The sequence below is a fragment of the Mastigoproctus giganteus genome, chromosome 2 (assembly GCF_048544385.1).
Source record: "Mastigoproctus giganteus isolate SK-2022 chromosome 2, ASM4854438v1, whole genome shotgun sequence".
NCBI classification, from domain to species: Eukaryota; Metazoa; Arthropoda; class Arachnida; order Uropygi; family Thelyphonidae; genus Mastigoproctus; species Mastigoproctus giganteus.
In genome coordinates this window covers 29,069,619-29,087,178 of record NC_143576.1, presented here as the reverse complement: position 1 = coordinate 29,087,178, position 17,560 = coordinate 29,069,619, and the positions used below count along the sequence as shown (strand labels likewise).

Here is a 17,560-nt window from a genome sequence, read left to right as displayed (position 1 = left end):
GAGAGGCTTCAAGCTTGAATGCAGAAGATGCTAAAAAGTTTGTTAAAGATTTCAAAAACTCTGTAGACACTGAGGGATTTATCCCTCAACAAGTTTTAATTGTGATGAAACAAGCCTATTCTGGAAAAAAATGCCTAGAAGAACCTACATCACAAAAGAGGAAAAAGCATTGCCCAGATAGAAACCATGAAAGACAGATTAACACTCTTGCTGTGTGGTAATGCTAGTGGGGACTGCAAAATTAAACCATTGCTTGTTTATCATTCAGAAAATCTGAGAGTTTTTAAGAACAATATCATAAAAAGTAAACTAAATGTGATGTGGAGGGCTAACAGTAAGGCTTGAGTAAGACAGTTTTTCCTGGAGTGGATTCACGAAGTGTTTGCTCCGAGTGTGAAAGCTTATCTAGAAAGTTATACCTGTAAAGGCCCTCTTGGTTTTGGACAGTGCTCCTGCTCATCCCCCTGGCTTGGAAGACGATTTGGCAGGGGAATACAGCTTTATTTGCATTAAATATCTAGCACTAAACACAACTCCTCTAATCCATCCCATGGATCAGCAGGTCATTGCCTGTTTTAAAAAAACTTTATACAAAAGCCCTGTTTCAAAGGTGTTTTGAAGTGACAGCTAAAGGTTGGCACAAAGTATTAGGATCTTTACAGCTCTCTGCAAAGAGAATCCAAGACACGTGCAGCGTATGTATATATGGATGTAACAGAGCAGCTCAGCTCAGCTCTGTCAGAGACAGAACTTATTGAGAGAATTTTGGAAAAATCACTTCAGTATCCCCCATTGTTTGAGGATAATTGATAAGACATGGGGGGAAGTGCCTTCCAGGACAATGAACTCAGCCTGGAGAAAATTGTGGCCAGAGTGTGTGTTAGAAAGAGATTGAAGGTTTTGGGTCAGAGCCTGTGAATGAAATTGTGTCTCTGGCAGGTCCATAAGATTGGAGGTTGATGGCGAGGATGTAGAGGAATTGGTGGAGGATCATAGAAGGGAGCTCACCACAAAAGGACTGTTGGACCTTTACAAAGAACAGGAAGCTGAAGCTGTTGAGGAAATTTCATCAGAGAAGGAAAGGTCAAGTAAAGGCAGCATCCCAACTGCTGACATTAAGGAAATGCTGTACAGTTGGGCCAAAACGTAGAGTATGGTTGTGAAGTGGCACCCGAACATTGCCATAGTTAATCAAAATATAAATTCATTCAATGATAATGTGATTGGCTACTTTCAGAAAATTTTAAAAAACAGACAACATTGGACAAGTTCTTTGCTAAATCGAGTGCTAGTGAATCATCGGGAAAGGGACAAGAAAGACATCGATCACTAGAACTGGAGTTACAGTACCTAATGTTTTAATGGAAGGTGACTCCCTTCTAAACAATACATAATTCCTTTCCTCCTCTTCAGCTTCTGCCATCATCGCTCCTCAGTAAAGGTAAAGTTCTGGTTAAATTTTTATTTATTTATGTATCAGATTCAGGGCTGGGAATGGATTATTCCAATTTTAGTTAATTCCTATAGAACAAAATTGATTCTATATTCGTCCAATTAAGTATTCTTCCGTCCCTGAAGAACGGATTAATGACAAATATAGAGGTTCCACTGTACTAGGAATATAAAACCATTATTCCACCATTCAGCAGTCTCAAACTATCTAGTACAACTTTGAGCTGAGCTGCTCTGTTACATCCATATATACATACGCTGCATGTGTCTTGGATTCTCTTTGCAGAGAGCTGTAAAGATCCTAATACTTTGTGCCAACCTTTAGCTGTCTTACAAACTTCTGGTTCATCTCTCAGCTTTGTTAAAGCAAAGAGAATAAATATCAGTATAATTCACATGCTCATAAAGTGAATTTTTTCAAGAACAGACCATCCCTAACATTATGATCATTTCTTCCAAGACAGAAATGAAAACATTCATTTTCTTGATTATCCAGTCAGGATTTCTTGTACTGAACAGCAGCACATTGCAACCATAATAATGTGATTGCAACACTGAATGCTCAAGAAGCCTCAGCAACAAAAACTTCACTTAGGGACTAAAGAACATAATGAAGGAAATCCGCCCTTGCATAAACTTTAGCATGAGCTTTCCACCAAAGCCTGTACCTAGGAATTAGATTACAGGAATGGTCTTTTTATCCTGTGCATATATGCTATTATGCAGTAATTCATTCATTTTTGTAAAACTTAGTTCCAATTGATTTTGATTTATTTAAATTCTGATTATTAATAAGATTAATTCAGAACAGAATTAATCATCTTTCTGAGGAACAGAAATTGTGAATTCATGTATAAGCTAGTGGGAAAAGAGATAAAAGTGGCTAATGTCAAACAAAAAAAAATAGGTATTATGATTTAGTCTGGTATGAAATTTTCAATGCAGTATAAACAGGTGGCTAGGAAGTCACATGGTCTCCTGCCCATAATTTATAGGATGTTTGCTAGTAGGAAGAAGGATATTCTTAAACCTCTGTATAAGACAATGTTAAACAGCATGGTTTGGATGGCTTGGAGTATTGTGTTCAGGCCTGGAGACACCACCTAAAAAAGACAGAACTTCTGGTGAGAGCTCAAAGGACTACCAGATTAGTGAATGAGTGCAAATCAGTGCATGTGAAGAATGGCTTAGAAGGTATGGGCTGCCAAGTTTGACAACTAAGGGGAGATCTCACTGAGGTGCATAAAGTGCTGAAGGGGTTAAATAAAATTAATGAGGAAGGTCTATTCTCCCTCATAAGTGAGACAAAAACCAAGAACCAGGGTAGCACATATATAAAATCTCAGGGAATAACAGCAAACTGCATCTCATGACTTAAGCAGCAGGTTGTAAAATAACAGAATTAGTTGCTTCCCAAACATGGTAAAGGCACTTACAATATTCTGTTTTATATTATTATTTTATTTTATATTATTTTTAAAATATTTTTTGGCTAATGTAGACTGCTTCCTTGCATCATTTCGCCTTACTAATTCCAATTTAATGTTACTAATCACGTTTTACTTATGTATAAATTTTGATAATATGTTCTTGATCACTATATATACATATATAATTATATTGCTATTTCAGTAAACAAGAATTTGAAACATTAATTTCAAAATGGAAAGTTCAAGACAAAGGTGAAAATGAGCACTCGTCTTTTATTACGGAATCTGAACTTTTGGCTTTAAAAGACAAGGTAACTAGTGTGTGTGTGTTTTGTGGCTTATCTTAATTGTTTTATTGCAGATGGGATATTTTTAAAGGCTTTATCTTTTGGCTTAAACTAAATTTAATACAGTAGAACCTCAAATTTGGAACTTTCTGAATATTTATCAAAGGTTAGTTGACTGTACAAGGGCAGAGGGAAAATAGGCTGGAGAGACTTTGAAAAAAAAAAAAAAAAAAAGTATTTGAGAGATCTAGGATTAAATTGAGACTGTGCATGAAAGAAATGTGCATTTGACAAAAACTACCACTCTTTTTCCTCAGGTGTTTCTCCTTAACATGAAGAATGCCTTATATCGTACAATGGTGCTACATACAAAATCAACTCCTTTTCTGTGTCAACCCATGTTTCTGACATATAGATGATACCTGTAATGAGAGAGAGAGAGAGAGAGAGAGAGAGAGAGAGAGAGAGAGAGAGAGAGAGAGAGAGAGAGAGAGAGAGAGAGAGAGAGAGAGAGAGAGAGAGAGAGAGAGAGTTTTGTCAGTTGACATAGTCACATTCAAATTCTGCTATTGTTTAATAGGTGATTGAATATCAACCTTGTTTGTAAAGCAAGTCTCAATATAAACAAACTTCTGGATTCAGTCATTTTCTTTATTGCCTATAATTTTGAGGATGCAGGTGTACCTCTCTAGAAAGGTCTCAGTTTATTGGCTGCAAGTGCCAGTAGTTCACTTGTCCTGTCTGTGTGACTATTCACTTTGTGAAAGGATGTGCTGGGAAGTAATTTCAGTTTGTTTTGGCTCAGAAAGATGTTTTGGTGTTGTGATTGGCTGAATAGCTCTGAGTCAGTGCTGAAGTTTATTGGTGTTTCACATCTGATGGAGGTAGCAAGTTAGGTTCTTTCTCTGTTGACAGATTTTTCTCTGCCCTGGCTACTTTCAGTGCTTTGTTGGACAAAATTCTCAGTCTTTGTTTACCAATTGGTTTTGAATTATAGCAACTTACTGTCAGTCATTTATATCTGATGTTTCATCATTCTGTTGGCTTTTTATTACACTTAGTTGACATAGACAGACAGTGTAATGTTAAGTCAGTTTATTGTGACATAAGCACTGGGAAAGCAAAAATGAGAGTAGGAGTGTGTTATAGGCCTAATGACTGTAATGTAGAATTTTAACTTACTCGATATAGACTGAAACTTGTGGGTTGGTTACTCACACAGCTGCAAGACTTTTGTGGATTTATTGGATGATTGTTTTCTTCAGCAGCATGTTTGAGAGACAACCAGAGGGAGTAATACTCTTGATCTGATTATCAGCAGCAATTCTTCATGCATTAAGAATTTGCAGATAAAAGAACCACTAGGTGGCAGTTATCACAGTGTACTGATGTGGGATTTACTTAGATATAATTACCATCAGGGGTAAAGGAAAGGGTTTTTTCTTCTGTAAAGGTGACTACAGTGGTCTGAGACAGTTTTTAAATTCTGTACAATGGGACCAACTGATGAATTACCAACAGCAAATTCTAAGTGAGAAGCATTCAAGGAATTAATTGTGGAAGCTACTAGACTTTTCATACCAATTAAGAAATATTGTTCAAGGCCTAAAGTGGATGTCAGATAAACTAATGTGACTCATGGCAGAGAATAAAAATGCATGGGATGCATATAAATTATCAGGCAACAGAATCCTATGGCAGATATAAGCTAGTCTGTAATCAAGTCACAAAGGAGATTAGGCAAGTGAAGGCATAGTACGAGAAATCTTTTTTACTTATATAAACTCTAGAAGGAAGGGGATGAATTAGATTGCTCCACTTGATATCGATGGTTTGTCTGTTGATGATCCTGCTCAGATAGCTGATAACCTGAATGAGTATTTTGCATTTACATTCACACATGAGGAGTTATTAAGGGAGAAAAATGCCACAGGTTTATTAAACTGTAACGGGGTGCTTAATGATTTTGTAATAACTGAGAGCAAAGTGGAGAAGAACTTGTTGAAATTAAACATAAGAAAGGCACCTGGAGTGGATGGGATCTATCCAGTTATATTAAAGGAGGTGGCAAAGGAACTAAGAAAATCCTTAGCCATAATTATGAGTGCATCCTTGGACTCAGGGAAGTCTGCACGGACTGCAGATGTGCAAATGTATCCCCAATTCACATAGGGGGATCTAAGGGTGACACGAGTAATTACAAACCAGTTAGTTTAACTTCTGTTCTGGGTAAAATAATGGAGTCACTGGTTAAAGATGCATTACAAAATCTAGACAAGCTTGCAGCAATAATTCAGACAGCATGGGTTTGTTAAGGGAAAGTCTTGTCTAACAAATTTAATTGGCTACTATGATGTGGTTACAAAGGAACTGGATTCAAAAGATAATTTTGTTATCATATACTTGGATTTAAAGAAAGCTTTTGACACTATTGCCATGGAAGATTACTGTACAAATTGGAGCAGTACGGTTTTTAAGGATAAGTTGCTACAATAGATAAAAGGATATTTGAATGGGAGAAGACAGAGAATGGTTATCAGTGGACACTGCTCTTCGTGGACTTATTAGTGGACTCCCACAGGATTCAGTGTTGGGACCACTGTTGTTTTGCGTATTTATCAATGATATTGATGAGGGTATATCAGGCTTAATATTGAAATTTGCAGATTATTATTATTATTAGCCATATGCTGCAAGGAACCCTGAGGCTTTTGCTGCACCAGCCAAAAAAAAAAAAACAAAAACAAAAACAAAATTCTGAGTTACCCCAGAGAGAGAGAGAGAGAGAGAGAGAGGGGGGGGGGTCAGAAATAGAAGGGAATCACCAAGAAAGAGAAGAATGATGATATCCAGCTCAGGACCCTGGGTGTGTGCCAAGCCCATACTCACCAGATGTGAGCCCCCCTGGGGGTAAATTGATACAAAGGGGGCAGGGTTGTTAACTGCAACAGAATCTAGAAAATTTGCGTAGATGGGCTGGGGAGTGGCAACTGAAGTTAACATTGACAAATGCAAAGTACTGTTTATGAATAGAAGTAACCCCAGAGAAACAACTGTATGATTACTACACTTAGGCTGGTAGAAAATGAAAAACATCCAGGAGTGATTGTACAGTCAGATATGAAGTTTTCTGAACAATGCAGATGGGCTGTCAGAGCAGGTCATGGGGTATTGTCAATGATATATAGGAATGTTGCTAGCAGGGAAAAGGAGGTGATTATCCCTTTGTATAAGGCAATGGTCAAGCAATGCCTTGAGTACTACATACAGGTCTAGAGGCCTATTTTAGGAAGGATGTAGAGGTGCTTGAGCATGTATAAAGAAGGGCAACAAGATTGGTGAGGGGAATGAAGGGGTCCTCTTACCAAGAAAGGCTTAAGTTCTGCAAATTTCAGTGGTTGGAGACTAGGCACCTGATCTGATTGAGGTGTATAAGGCCTTGAATGGGTTCAGCATGCTGAATTCTGATGGGATTCTTCCCATCAGAATTTGCCTTTAGTCAACAGGTGGTTAATTGCTGGAAAAAACTTCCATCTGTCATTGTGGAAGTTGATAGCTTAAATAAATTCAAGGAAGAACTGGACAAACTTTTAGAGGGAATGGATGTGTGAAATTGGTGGTTTTTTTTTTTTTTTTTTTTTTTTGCTCATGCTACATAAGTTCATGTGCTTGCTTTCTTGCATCACAAGCCTGTACTACTAATTCTGAAAGGTACCCTGTCAATAAACTGGCTCTGTTGAATAATATCATGACAAGATTTACTATACCTTTCTTTTGGCTGCTGGTTGTGCTGTTACATGAGATGGTGGATCCACTCTTGTGGGATACATAAGCAGTGTAAGAAAATGAAGTTCATATTTGTGGAACAAGATTTTTAAAAATCTCATAGAATGTTAGGATGAATATTTGTGATGTTTATGCTGTGAAATAGACTGTCTCTTTGTAATTTTTTTATTTATCTCCATAATTTTTGAAAATAAAACTTTGGAGACCTTGTTTTGATTTCCATTTTAGATGCATTTAGAGTTGCTTAAACATGATGGAAGTGAATGTAAAAGGCACTCATTTTTTTATGCGGATAACGAAATTTATTGCTGACTGTGTGCACAGATTTAAGGATTTGCATTATGGTTGTTGCAAAAACAGAACAAATAACAGCAGTGAGTTTTTGAAACAACTTTAATGGCAAGCCTTAAAACCTTGTTAATTTCTCATCTTTATTCTTAAGTAATACTGTTTAAAGAACACATATGATTTGTAAATTATTAACCACTTTCATGTTTGTCACCAATTTGAACATTCACTGAAACCCCTGGAGGTTTCAATTTCTTATTTTATTGCATTTTAGTTTTATACCAAGTATAATGGTGGACAGTATTCTTCCATTGTTTCAGAGTTACTGCTTCATAGGTATATACTCAGAGGGAAAATGGATGAGCTTATTTTTTATTAGTACATCTATGGAATCATAGAATTTTTGAAATATTTGTAAGATTTCAGTCTGTTCCTTATTAGTTTGATTTAGTAATTTTTCAATCAACTAGGCAACTGTTATGACTAGCATAATAGGGCAAAAATATTCTGAACTTATTCATCTGTAATTGTGATCATATGAGGAGGGTAGTATCAGAATTCTTAGCAGGGAATGATCATAGTGCTGTGAGAGGATGATGATGATGGGCAAGGTCTCAATTGTTCTTAATACAGGAAAGGGGACTATGTCAGTCTCAGATGATATATGGTCTCTGTAAACTGGGATGCCAGCATGGGAGCCTTGTAACAGAAGCCACAATGCATTATACACCTTTAGGTCAAATATAACATGAGGAGAATGCAGAGGTAGATGAATAAGGAACTGGCTAGTCAGTGGTGTAACAAGAGCAAATTGACCCCAATGCAAACATAGGTCACAGGCTCTGCCCTTCCCTGTGAACCCAACCCTAAGGATGGCAACAACTGAAAGTCCAACATCCCTCGCATCCATGTACTGAGGTTATTACTCTTAGATATATTGAAGAATGTTATGTGCAAATTTATTATACCAACAGTTTTTATAGCTTCCACTTTCATTTTGGAATTTGATTACCACAGCAAACTAAACCAAAAGGATGATGATGACTAAGTCATAGACAGGATATTAGAGCTGGAAAAGGAATTAGAAAATGTGAATTGGAATATCATCGGTTTGGCTGAAACAAGAAGAAGAAATGAATCAATTATAAGTTTATCAAGTGGAAATCTGCTGTATACCAATGGAAACTGTGAAAGGAGTGAAGGTGAAGTTGGGTTTCTGGTCCATAAAGATTTTAAAAACAACATTTTGGAATTCAAAAGTACATCACCAAGGGTGTCAAGACTAATACAGAAGATTTCTAAGCGGTACAAGATAAAGATTATAATGATTTATGCACCAACATCGAGCCATGATGACAAAGAGGTTGAAGAAATGTACACCGAAACTGAGAGTCTTCTAGATGAGCAGAAAACCCACTACACTATTATTATGGGGGACTTCAATGCTAAGGTTGGAAAAAGACAAAACAGCGCAGAAAGGGGAACTATAGGAAATTTTGCAATTGGTGAAAGAAATGAAAGAGGTGAAAGACTTGTGGAATTTGCAGAATCTCAATGACTGTCAGTAATGAACACTTTTTTCAAGAAAAGGGTGAACAGAAAGTGGACATGGAAGAGTCCAAATGGATTAACAACTAATGAAATCAACTTCATCCTCACTAACAGAAGATATATTGTGAATGATGTTACCGTCCTGAATAAGGTAAATGTTGGAAGTGATCACAGAATGGTAAGATGTACACTTGATATAAATGTAGGAAAGGAAAGGAAAAAACTGACTCGAGTAAATAATACAAAGGTCTTTGAGGTAACAGAAGAGGAGAAAAAGCAGTATATACTGGAACTTAAGAACAAGTTTGAGCTTCTGCAGACTGCTCGGGACCAAGATATCGACGAGGAATATTATAACTTTCTGAAAGTGATAAAGCCCAAGAAACCTATAGGGAAAAGGAAATCCAAAGAAATAAAAATTAGTCAAGAAACACTTGTCATGATGAACCGAAGACGACAAATGAAGAGGAAGAAAAACACTGACAGGGAGAAAATTGAGTATACTGAGTTATGCAAAGCCATTAGAAAGAGACTCAGAGAAGACATAAGAAGATTTAACACAAGAAAAGTAGAACAAGCATTAAGGGAAAACAAAGGATTTAAATCATCAGCCATAAGCAGTAATACATAAAGACAAATGATACTGAAACTGAAGAACAGCGATGGTGTACTTATAAACAGCAGAGAAGGCATAATTCAAATAGCAGAAGACTAGAGAATTATACAAGGAGCGAGGGAATGATGTCAGCAGTGGAGAAGATGGATTGCAAAGTAGCAACACATACGACATACCCGATATTCTTCCTGATGAGGTAGTAACATGCATTGAAGAAAATGAAGAATCAGAAAGCCCCGGGGGAAGATGAAGTTACTGTAGGGTTGTTAAAATTGGGAGGAAGAGACATAACACAAAAACTGGCAAGGCTCTTCACAAAGTGCATTCGAAAAGGTGTGACGCCTAAGCAGTGGAATAATGCAATCATAGTTTTGCTGCATAAGAAAGGAGATAAATCAGAAATCGGAAATTATAGACCAATTAGCTTGTTATCCCACATCTACAAGTTGTTCACAAGGGTCATTACTAACAGATTAGAAAGAATACTTGATGAGAATCAACCGAAAGAGCAAGCTGGCTTTAGGACAGGATTCTCAACTATGGATCCCCTTCATGTAATATCACAGCTAATGGAGAAAGCAAATGAATATAAAACACCATTATGCCTGGCATTTGTGGATTATGAAAAGGCATTGGACTCCATACAGCATAAGACAATGTTTAGGGCACTGGAAAGACAAGGCATAGATACCCCATATATTATGATTTTGAAGAAAATATATGAGACTGCTACCTCATTTATTAGACTAGACAAAGACAGTAGGAAATTTAAAATCGACACAATATCTCCGAAGCTGTTTACTGCTGCCCTTGAGGAAGCTTTCAGAAGATTAGACTGGTAGCAGAAAGGAGTCAATGTGAACGGAGAGTACCTAAACCATTTACGATTTGCAGATGACATTGTGGTCATAAGCCATGATCCCAAAGAATTAGAGGAAAATCTTAATCAGTTATGCACAGTTAGTAAGGATTTTGGACTAAAGATGAATATGGCTAAAACAAAAGTAATGATGAACAAGTATGCCACAGAAAGGGAAATAATGATTGAAGGAGCAGTAATTGAAAAGGTGGAGTCATATACTTATCTGGGACTAGTTATTAGCTGTAATAATGATAAATGTCTGGAAGTCAAGAGAAGAATAAATTTTGGATGGATAGAATTCAGGAAATATAGTCACATACTGAAGAGCAATATCCCAGTTTGTCTGAAACGTAAAATAATGTACCACTGTATACTCCCCACCATGAATTACGGAAGTGAAACTTGGGCACTCACCAAAAGAATGGAAGAGAAGCTGAGAACTACACAGCAAAGAATGGAAGAGAAGCTGAGAACTACACAGCAAAGAATGGAAGAGAAGCTGAGAACTACACAGCAAAGAATGGAACAAATTATATTGGGAATCAGACTGTTAGATAAGAAGAGAAACACATGGATTAGACAGCAAACTCAAGTAAAGGACAGTGTTATCAAAATTAAAGAACTAAAATGGTCTTGGGCAGGACACATAGCTCGAAGACATGATGACAGATGAACTAAGAAAATAACAGAATGGTATCCAAGAGGAGCTAGAAGAAAACCTGGAAGACAAAGGCGGAGATGGATAGCTGAAATTCATGAGTTTGTGGGTAGTAAATGGATGGCCAGTGCTCAAAACAAAAGGAACTGGAAAGTTGCTGGAGAGGCCTTCATCCTGCAGTGGATTGAAAATGGCTGATGATGATGAAGTCATAGACATTTCTACAAAGGTTGTGAAGAGCCTAAAACAAGATGAGAAGATTCTGTTCTGTTCAAGTACTTTATTGCTGCATGTGACTAAACAATCAATCAGTTGATGGTAATACAAACAGAAATCCACAGACAGAAAATTCCTAAGTAAGTTAATGTTTGAAAGCATACTTTACTAGTAAACAGTCCTACAACTGTATTTTAATATAAAACGTGTATTTTGTCAGTGAAATTTATAATGCAGTGGACTTTAAAAAAACTTTACTGCTTTTTTCAAAAATTCTCCTGTGTTGGTTTTTTTTTTTTTTTTTTTTTTGTGAGGAACTGGTTTTTGCAAAAACTTTTTGGTTCTCACCTGTTTTTGCCAAAAAGCTGTTTTTATCCTAGAAAACAAAAAATCACTTTAATATTCCTCATATTACAATTGCTTGACCTTCAGCTTTTTTTAAGTCAAAAGTTAGCAGCTAGGTAGAAGGCGCTTCCAAACAATAGAGTACGAGTGCTAAAAAATTAAAGGCAGAAATTATAGGCAATATGAGAGTTTCAGAATGTGATTATTCTTTTTTATCATGGGACTCAGTGTGCAAGCATTTTGAATTGTTTTTTTCCAGATAATAAAATTTCCCATCAAATGAAGCTCCCACTTTAATCAAAATTATATAAAAAGTGAACAAAGAATACTGCTTTGTCAATCTTTCTTTTGATGAAGTAACAACTGACATGAGTACTAAACAGTTGGTTAGGCATGTATGAGGTGTGTATGTGTTTTTAGAATCCACCTTTGTACATGAAACACCACATAATTAAAATGTGAATTATTAGGGAGTCTGAGAAAAAGTAGTATTAATCTGTAGCACATGATTATAATTAATTCAGATAGACTACCTGTAATTCTGTAGTTAGTAGTGGGCTATGTATTGTGGAAAGCATATGGCCCTCAGTTTCAGAGTACTTATTTGCAGCCACCAAACCCAGGACCAGAGCCTCTCATATTTGTAGGATTAAACTTCTGATCAATAATCTCTAACTAGAGACTCTTAGATTGTTGATGGGAAAAATTAGATTATTAAGAAATAAAAATATAAATTCTTTTGCCAAGTCTCCATGAACTGTACCATGTCAGTATATACTCAGTGGTTGTTTACTCCAACACAGATCCTTAAAGAAATTTTTTTTGGCTATACTTCTCCAATTAAAAAATAATTAATGATTTAATCGATGGGGGATTACTCCCGCCACATACCCACGCTTGATTGAATTTCTTCACTTTGACATTCAGAGCACTGGTCAGAAATCACATTGTATAAATTATTATACTTTACACATTGAATCATTAATATACTTTAGGAATATTAAAATTTTTCAATTTTTTTGAAAATTTGCAAAAATTCTGTTTCTGGTTGATGATTTTTGCAAACTGAACTGCTAAATTGTTAACTGTATGTAGCTGATCAAAATATAAAAATAACTTTTTAAAAAATTTAAACTGCTCTATGGGTTGGACTCAGTCACAGAGACTTCAGTTGGTTATTAGGAGTTTTATGGCGCATCAGCGTCTAAGGCTATTGTGTGCCAGCAGACTTCAGTATGCCCAACTCGACTGCTAAAGAGAAATGTATGTGGTAGAGAGAAAGCTCACATTCAAGTTAGCATTATTATTTCATGTGTAATAATCTTATTTGTTATCCCAACAAAATTGTTTTTTAGTCACATTATTTCACTATTTGCTGATTGGGGAATTCAAAAGCCTACTTTTATCAATTGCAGACAAATCGCCACATTCGTCTTCATGAATTACTATGCCACCATTCAAAGAATGCATCGCTTATAGTAATGTAAGTATTGTTATTTTATACCATCTTAATTTAATATGTAACTTGATATAATTGAATTTTAATTTAACTTCATAAATGGTATTTTTATCAGGCCATAACTACATAAGCATATGTTCGTGTAGTTAGATTCTAATAAAATAACAAGTTAGCTTCATGTCTGGCTATCCATACGCAAGACAAGAGGATCTATTTTTCATGTGAACAGATAGTTGTGCTGATAAGTTTGGTGACCCCACACACACACACACACACACACACACACACACACACACACACACACACACACACACACACACACACACACACACACACACAGAATGTCTGAAAAGTTCAAGGCCTGAGTATGAAAGGGTAGTGATACAGTGTTAAACATTTCTGCACTTTGATGTATAACACTTCAAACAGTAGCCCACCAAGTTTCGTGCAATTTCAATAACGCTTTTTTTAATTACAGGCCTGAAGTCAACAAAGTTGTTTGAATGAAGAAAGGTGAAAAAAATTAGTTGACCATACAGCCATCCAATATTTGGAAAAAAATGGACTAATGCTAAAGGCAATTCATGAGGATATGGTTACAACATTGGTGGAAGATATCCCCTCCTACATGATTAAGAAGTGTGCAGCAGAATTTAAACAAGGGAGGGACAGCCTGGAAGACCTGCTGCCAGCTAACATATCCCACCCCCGGAGTGGGATGGGCAGTTTGACCTTCCTACCAGGTTCAACACTGCATGTGTATGGCAGCCATCACCGGTGAAGACATGCTGCGGCTTCGCTGCCAACACGCCATTTGGCAATCTTTGACATGGAGATGGGGGAAACTCCTGGTGCCGTCAGACAACTAACACACTTTACACTGTGGAAGACCTGCAGCATCCATCAATCCAGAAGTTCACAGTGTGTATGGTCTAGTGATGAGTGCTTGATAAAACATCAAAGACAAATGCCAAGGAAAACTCAGCAAAGGAGTCTTATTCCACCAGGACATTGAGCCTGCTCACAAATGTGTTATTGTCATGGCTGCACTACATGAGTGTGGCTTTGAAATCTTGGTCCATCTCCCCATATTCACTAGATCTAGCACCATTGGATTTTCACCTATTTCCTGGCTGGCATCCATTTTCCCACTGACAGTGGCAGTTGAGGAGGCCCCAAGAAAATTGCATGCACTGCAATATTTTCAACAAAATAAAACTTTTATTAATGCTAAGCAAATAAACAGAACACATTATGAACGTAAAACTATAAGTCACTTCCACGTTCCAGTTTATAAAACTGTTAAACTTGTGAAAGTTTGAACTTTTGCACATATTAATATGTTCTTTAAATAAATAGAGCTAAATAATAATAACTGATTATTAACATTTTATAATTCTAATAATTAATAATAATAATAATTATTATTATTAATTATTATTATTAATAATAAATAATATTAACATTTTAACTTCACAAATAATAGTAATTGAGACAAGATAACATTTTATGAAGTAATTAAACATAAAACAAAGGTTAGCTAATTTTTAGCAGAAACAGTGTTGAGTAAGAAATACTGCTTACATTATGCTGAAAGTAGCAGGATGAAGCAGAAGGCAAAAATTGTAACAAAATGGTTGGCTGGCTTCCAACTTTACTTAAGTTCTACTGTTGACTTCCAAATTTACTTAAGTAAAACTGTCTGTAGAACAGTTAATCTTGAATCATTAATTAATGTGCAGTAAATTTTTCAGAGTGGCACCTGTAAAGTCTGGTACAGCCACCACCAGATTAAAAATAATAAGGGTAGCATCCAAAATTTTATTTGCATACAGTCTGTCAAAAGTATCAATCTAGTTCTGTCATACCAGCACCACATTAAAGAGATCACATAACAGGTAGGTGTCAAGTGGTATAAACTTTTTTGGATTTCCAGAAACCACATCTTTAATAAATTTATGAAATGCTTACTTTTCTTCTAGAATTTAGTTGTTTGTTATTTTAAATAATAAACTTTTTATGATTTTTGGATATGGACCTATTGATACAGGCAAAAAGTTACCTTCAGGTTGCTGTCATTCTGTATTTAGTGCGTAGAACATCATATGCTAACAGCATGCTTGGTATACAATGTTTTTATTTTTTTCCTCTTGAACAGTAGTGCCATTTCTGTTATCTGATTTATTTTTTCCTTTGGATGCTTGTTTAGCTTATCTATTAGTTCATCTCATAAGCATTGCCATGTTTGCATTCCTAGAGTTATTTTATTTTATTGTGTAGACATTGGTTTTCATTTTATGTGTAAAATTTAATAGATTTCTAACATTAAACAATGGAAGCTGCAGAAAAACACATTAGGCATATAATGCTTTACAAATTTAGAGAGAGAGAGATAGATTACAAACATTCAAGATTTGTATGGCAAGGAAGCTTTGTTTGCAAGAAAATGCCAGTGGTAGTTCAGGTCTGGTTTCTACACTTTAGCTTATGAAGTGTATTTGAGCCACCTGTTCAGCTCAGTGATGACATGCCATTAACTACATTTGAAGCTATAAATCATCATGTTCATGTTACAGCTATATATGCTGTAACATGAACTTATCCAGAAACTAAATTTGAAGGTTCCAAGGTTCAGTGTCACTTGTGACAGATGGAAAAAGTAATTTCAGAGAGTATCTTGAAGTTCACATGATCTCCATATGCATTCACTCCTCCAAGAGCAAATGTTGCTTTGGTTGCTTCTCTTTTTTATTCTTAATCTTATACAGGTAGTTCTCGACTTTATGAGTTAATTCGTTCCTAGCGCGCGTTCTAAAGCGAAAACTGGTAAAGCGGGAATTTATATCACATAGACATAATGTTAAAAATAGGGGTTACGTTCTCAACAATGAAATTAGGTTCTGTTTAAACAATGATTGATTTCTCCAAAGAAATGAAAATGTAGCCTGTAAAATCAAGAAAATTATAATAATAGAGAAATTATTTATGATTACAAATGTTAAAGAATGTTTATTTCCAAGATAATCTTCTCTTTTCTTTATAAATTTCAATAGATACATATGCATTTTTTAATGGAACGCACAAATTGCAACTAACAATTTTAGTAGTTGGAGTAACAAGTTTATAGGCGCCTCCGTAGCCAGGTGGGAAGGAGCAGCAGTGCGTAGCACACGCTTCTTGATTAGACCGGGGTTCGAGCCCGTCACCATCAAATACGGAGGATGCGGAAAGGTCAGGGAATGACCACCGCATATCCCGGAGCAATATGGCCTTAGTTGCTAATGCTCCTAAAAACCAAATAATAACATAACATAACATAATAACAAGTTTATGAAGCAAACGAAAAAAGGAATGAAGAGAAGATTCTGAAAATTTATTTGTGTGTTTTATACGATTGAAGATTTCAATAAAGGGGAAACACATTTCACCATAATAACATAAAAAAACCACACAATTCCAGCTATCAGTAATTTTGCAAATGCAATAATGGAGTTTACTACCAGTTTATAATTGCTTGCAGTAACAGAAAAGCCCAATAACCCAGAAAGTGCAAATTGCTTTTATTGTTTTATGGTCGTGACTTCCAGAAAACTATCACAAAGCCGTTCAAAATTGGTTCTTATAACATATTACAAAGCCGTTCAAAATTGGTTCTTATAACATATGATAACGATGAAAGTGTAGTGCATTTTAATGATTTGAATTGGTAACTAATACATATAAAAACGACCTTTTAGGAAGTTATATAGCGAAAATTTGAACTTCCGAGGTCGTGGAATGAATTACCAAAAAACAATGTGCTATTGGGTTCACATTACGATATTTTTCCAGATAAATGCGTAACAGATAAATGGTAACATTTAAATAACAGATAAATATCGTAAAGTAACAGATAACAGATGAATGTTAACAGATAAATATCGTAAAGCGGGGTACACTGTATTATATAGCTACGTGCATGGTTTGAAATGCGGTATTTATTTATGAATGTTTAAACCTTCATTTTTTCAATTAATGTTCATATTTTCGATTTTGTTGATACTTGGGAAAAAAAAAAAAAAAAAAAACTCGTAAACCCAGGAACTCATAAAGCAAGAACTGCCTGTATTTTGTGTGACATTAGTTAGTGTACTTGCATCATTAGTAAATACTTGAATTGTTTAGACAAGCAAAACTTTGTACATTGCCATCATTATTGTAACATCTCATATTGTGAAATCTTTCACAAGTTGCCCTCCTTATACTTCAAATAAGCAATGCTTGCTGTTAGAGAAGACTGCAGTTGTCACTAACCTTACTGGTTGGCTGCTTTGGGGCTTGTCAACAATGTCATTTACCCGATTTGTGTCTGTTGGGGTGTGTACCTACCACAACTAGGTTCAACTAATAAATTCTATCATTTTTACTCTATCTAAAGAGCTGAAGCTTGCTATAGCTGGAGCCAGAACTGTTTTCTTCAATTTTCCCACTTCAATTTTCAGAAATTTCTATTTAATTTCACGAAAACTAAAAAAATGTGACATCAAGTGTGCATTTTTTTAGGCCTTTTTCGGTTATTTTTTTATAACCCCCGCCTTAACTAGCCTAGGACTTATGAAACATGATACTTG

General features: G+C 35.7%; 1 protein-coding gene across 1 annotated transcript in view; it reads left to right on the top strand.

The window, feature by feature from the left end:
* LOC150089240 (solute carrier family 12 member 2-like) overlaps nucleotides 1–17,560 on the top strand; it is a 253,122-nt gene that overhangs the window by 230,064 nt on the left and 5,498 nt on the right. Inside the window, exons 21-22 of the mRNA XM_090389918.1 lie at nucleotides 3,085–3,193; nucleotides 12,907–12,974. Coding sequence (XP_090246044.1) covers nucleotides 3,085–3,193; nucleotides 12,907–12,974 — 177 coding nt within the window. The remainder of the gene's footprint in view (nucleotides 1–3,084; nucleotides 3,194–12,906; nucleotides 12,975–17,560) is intronic.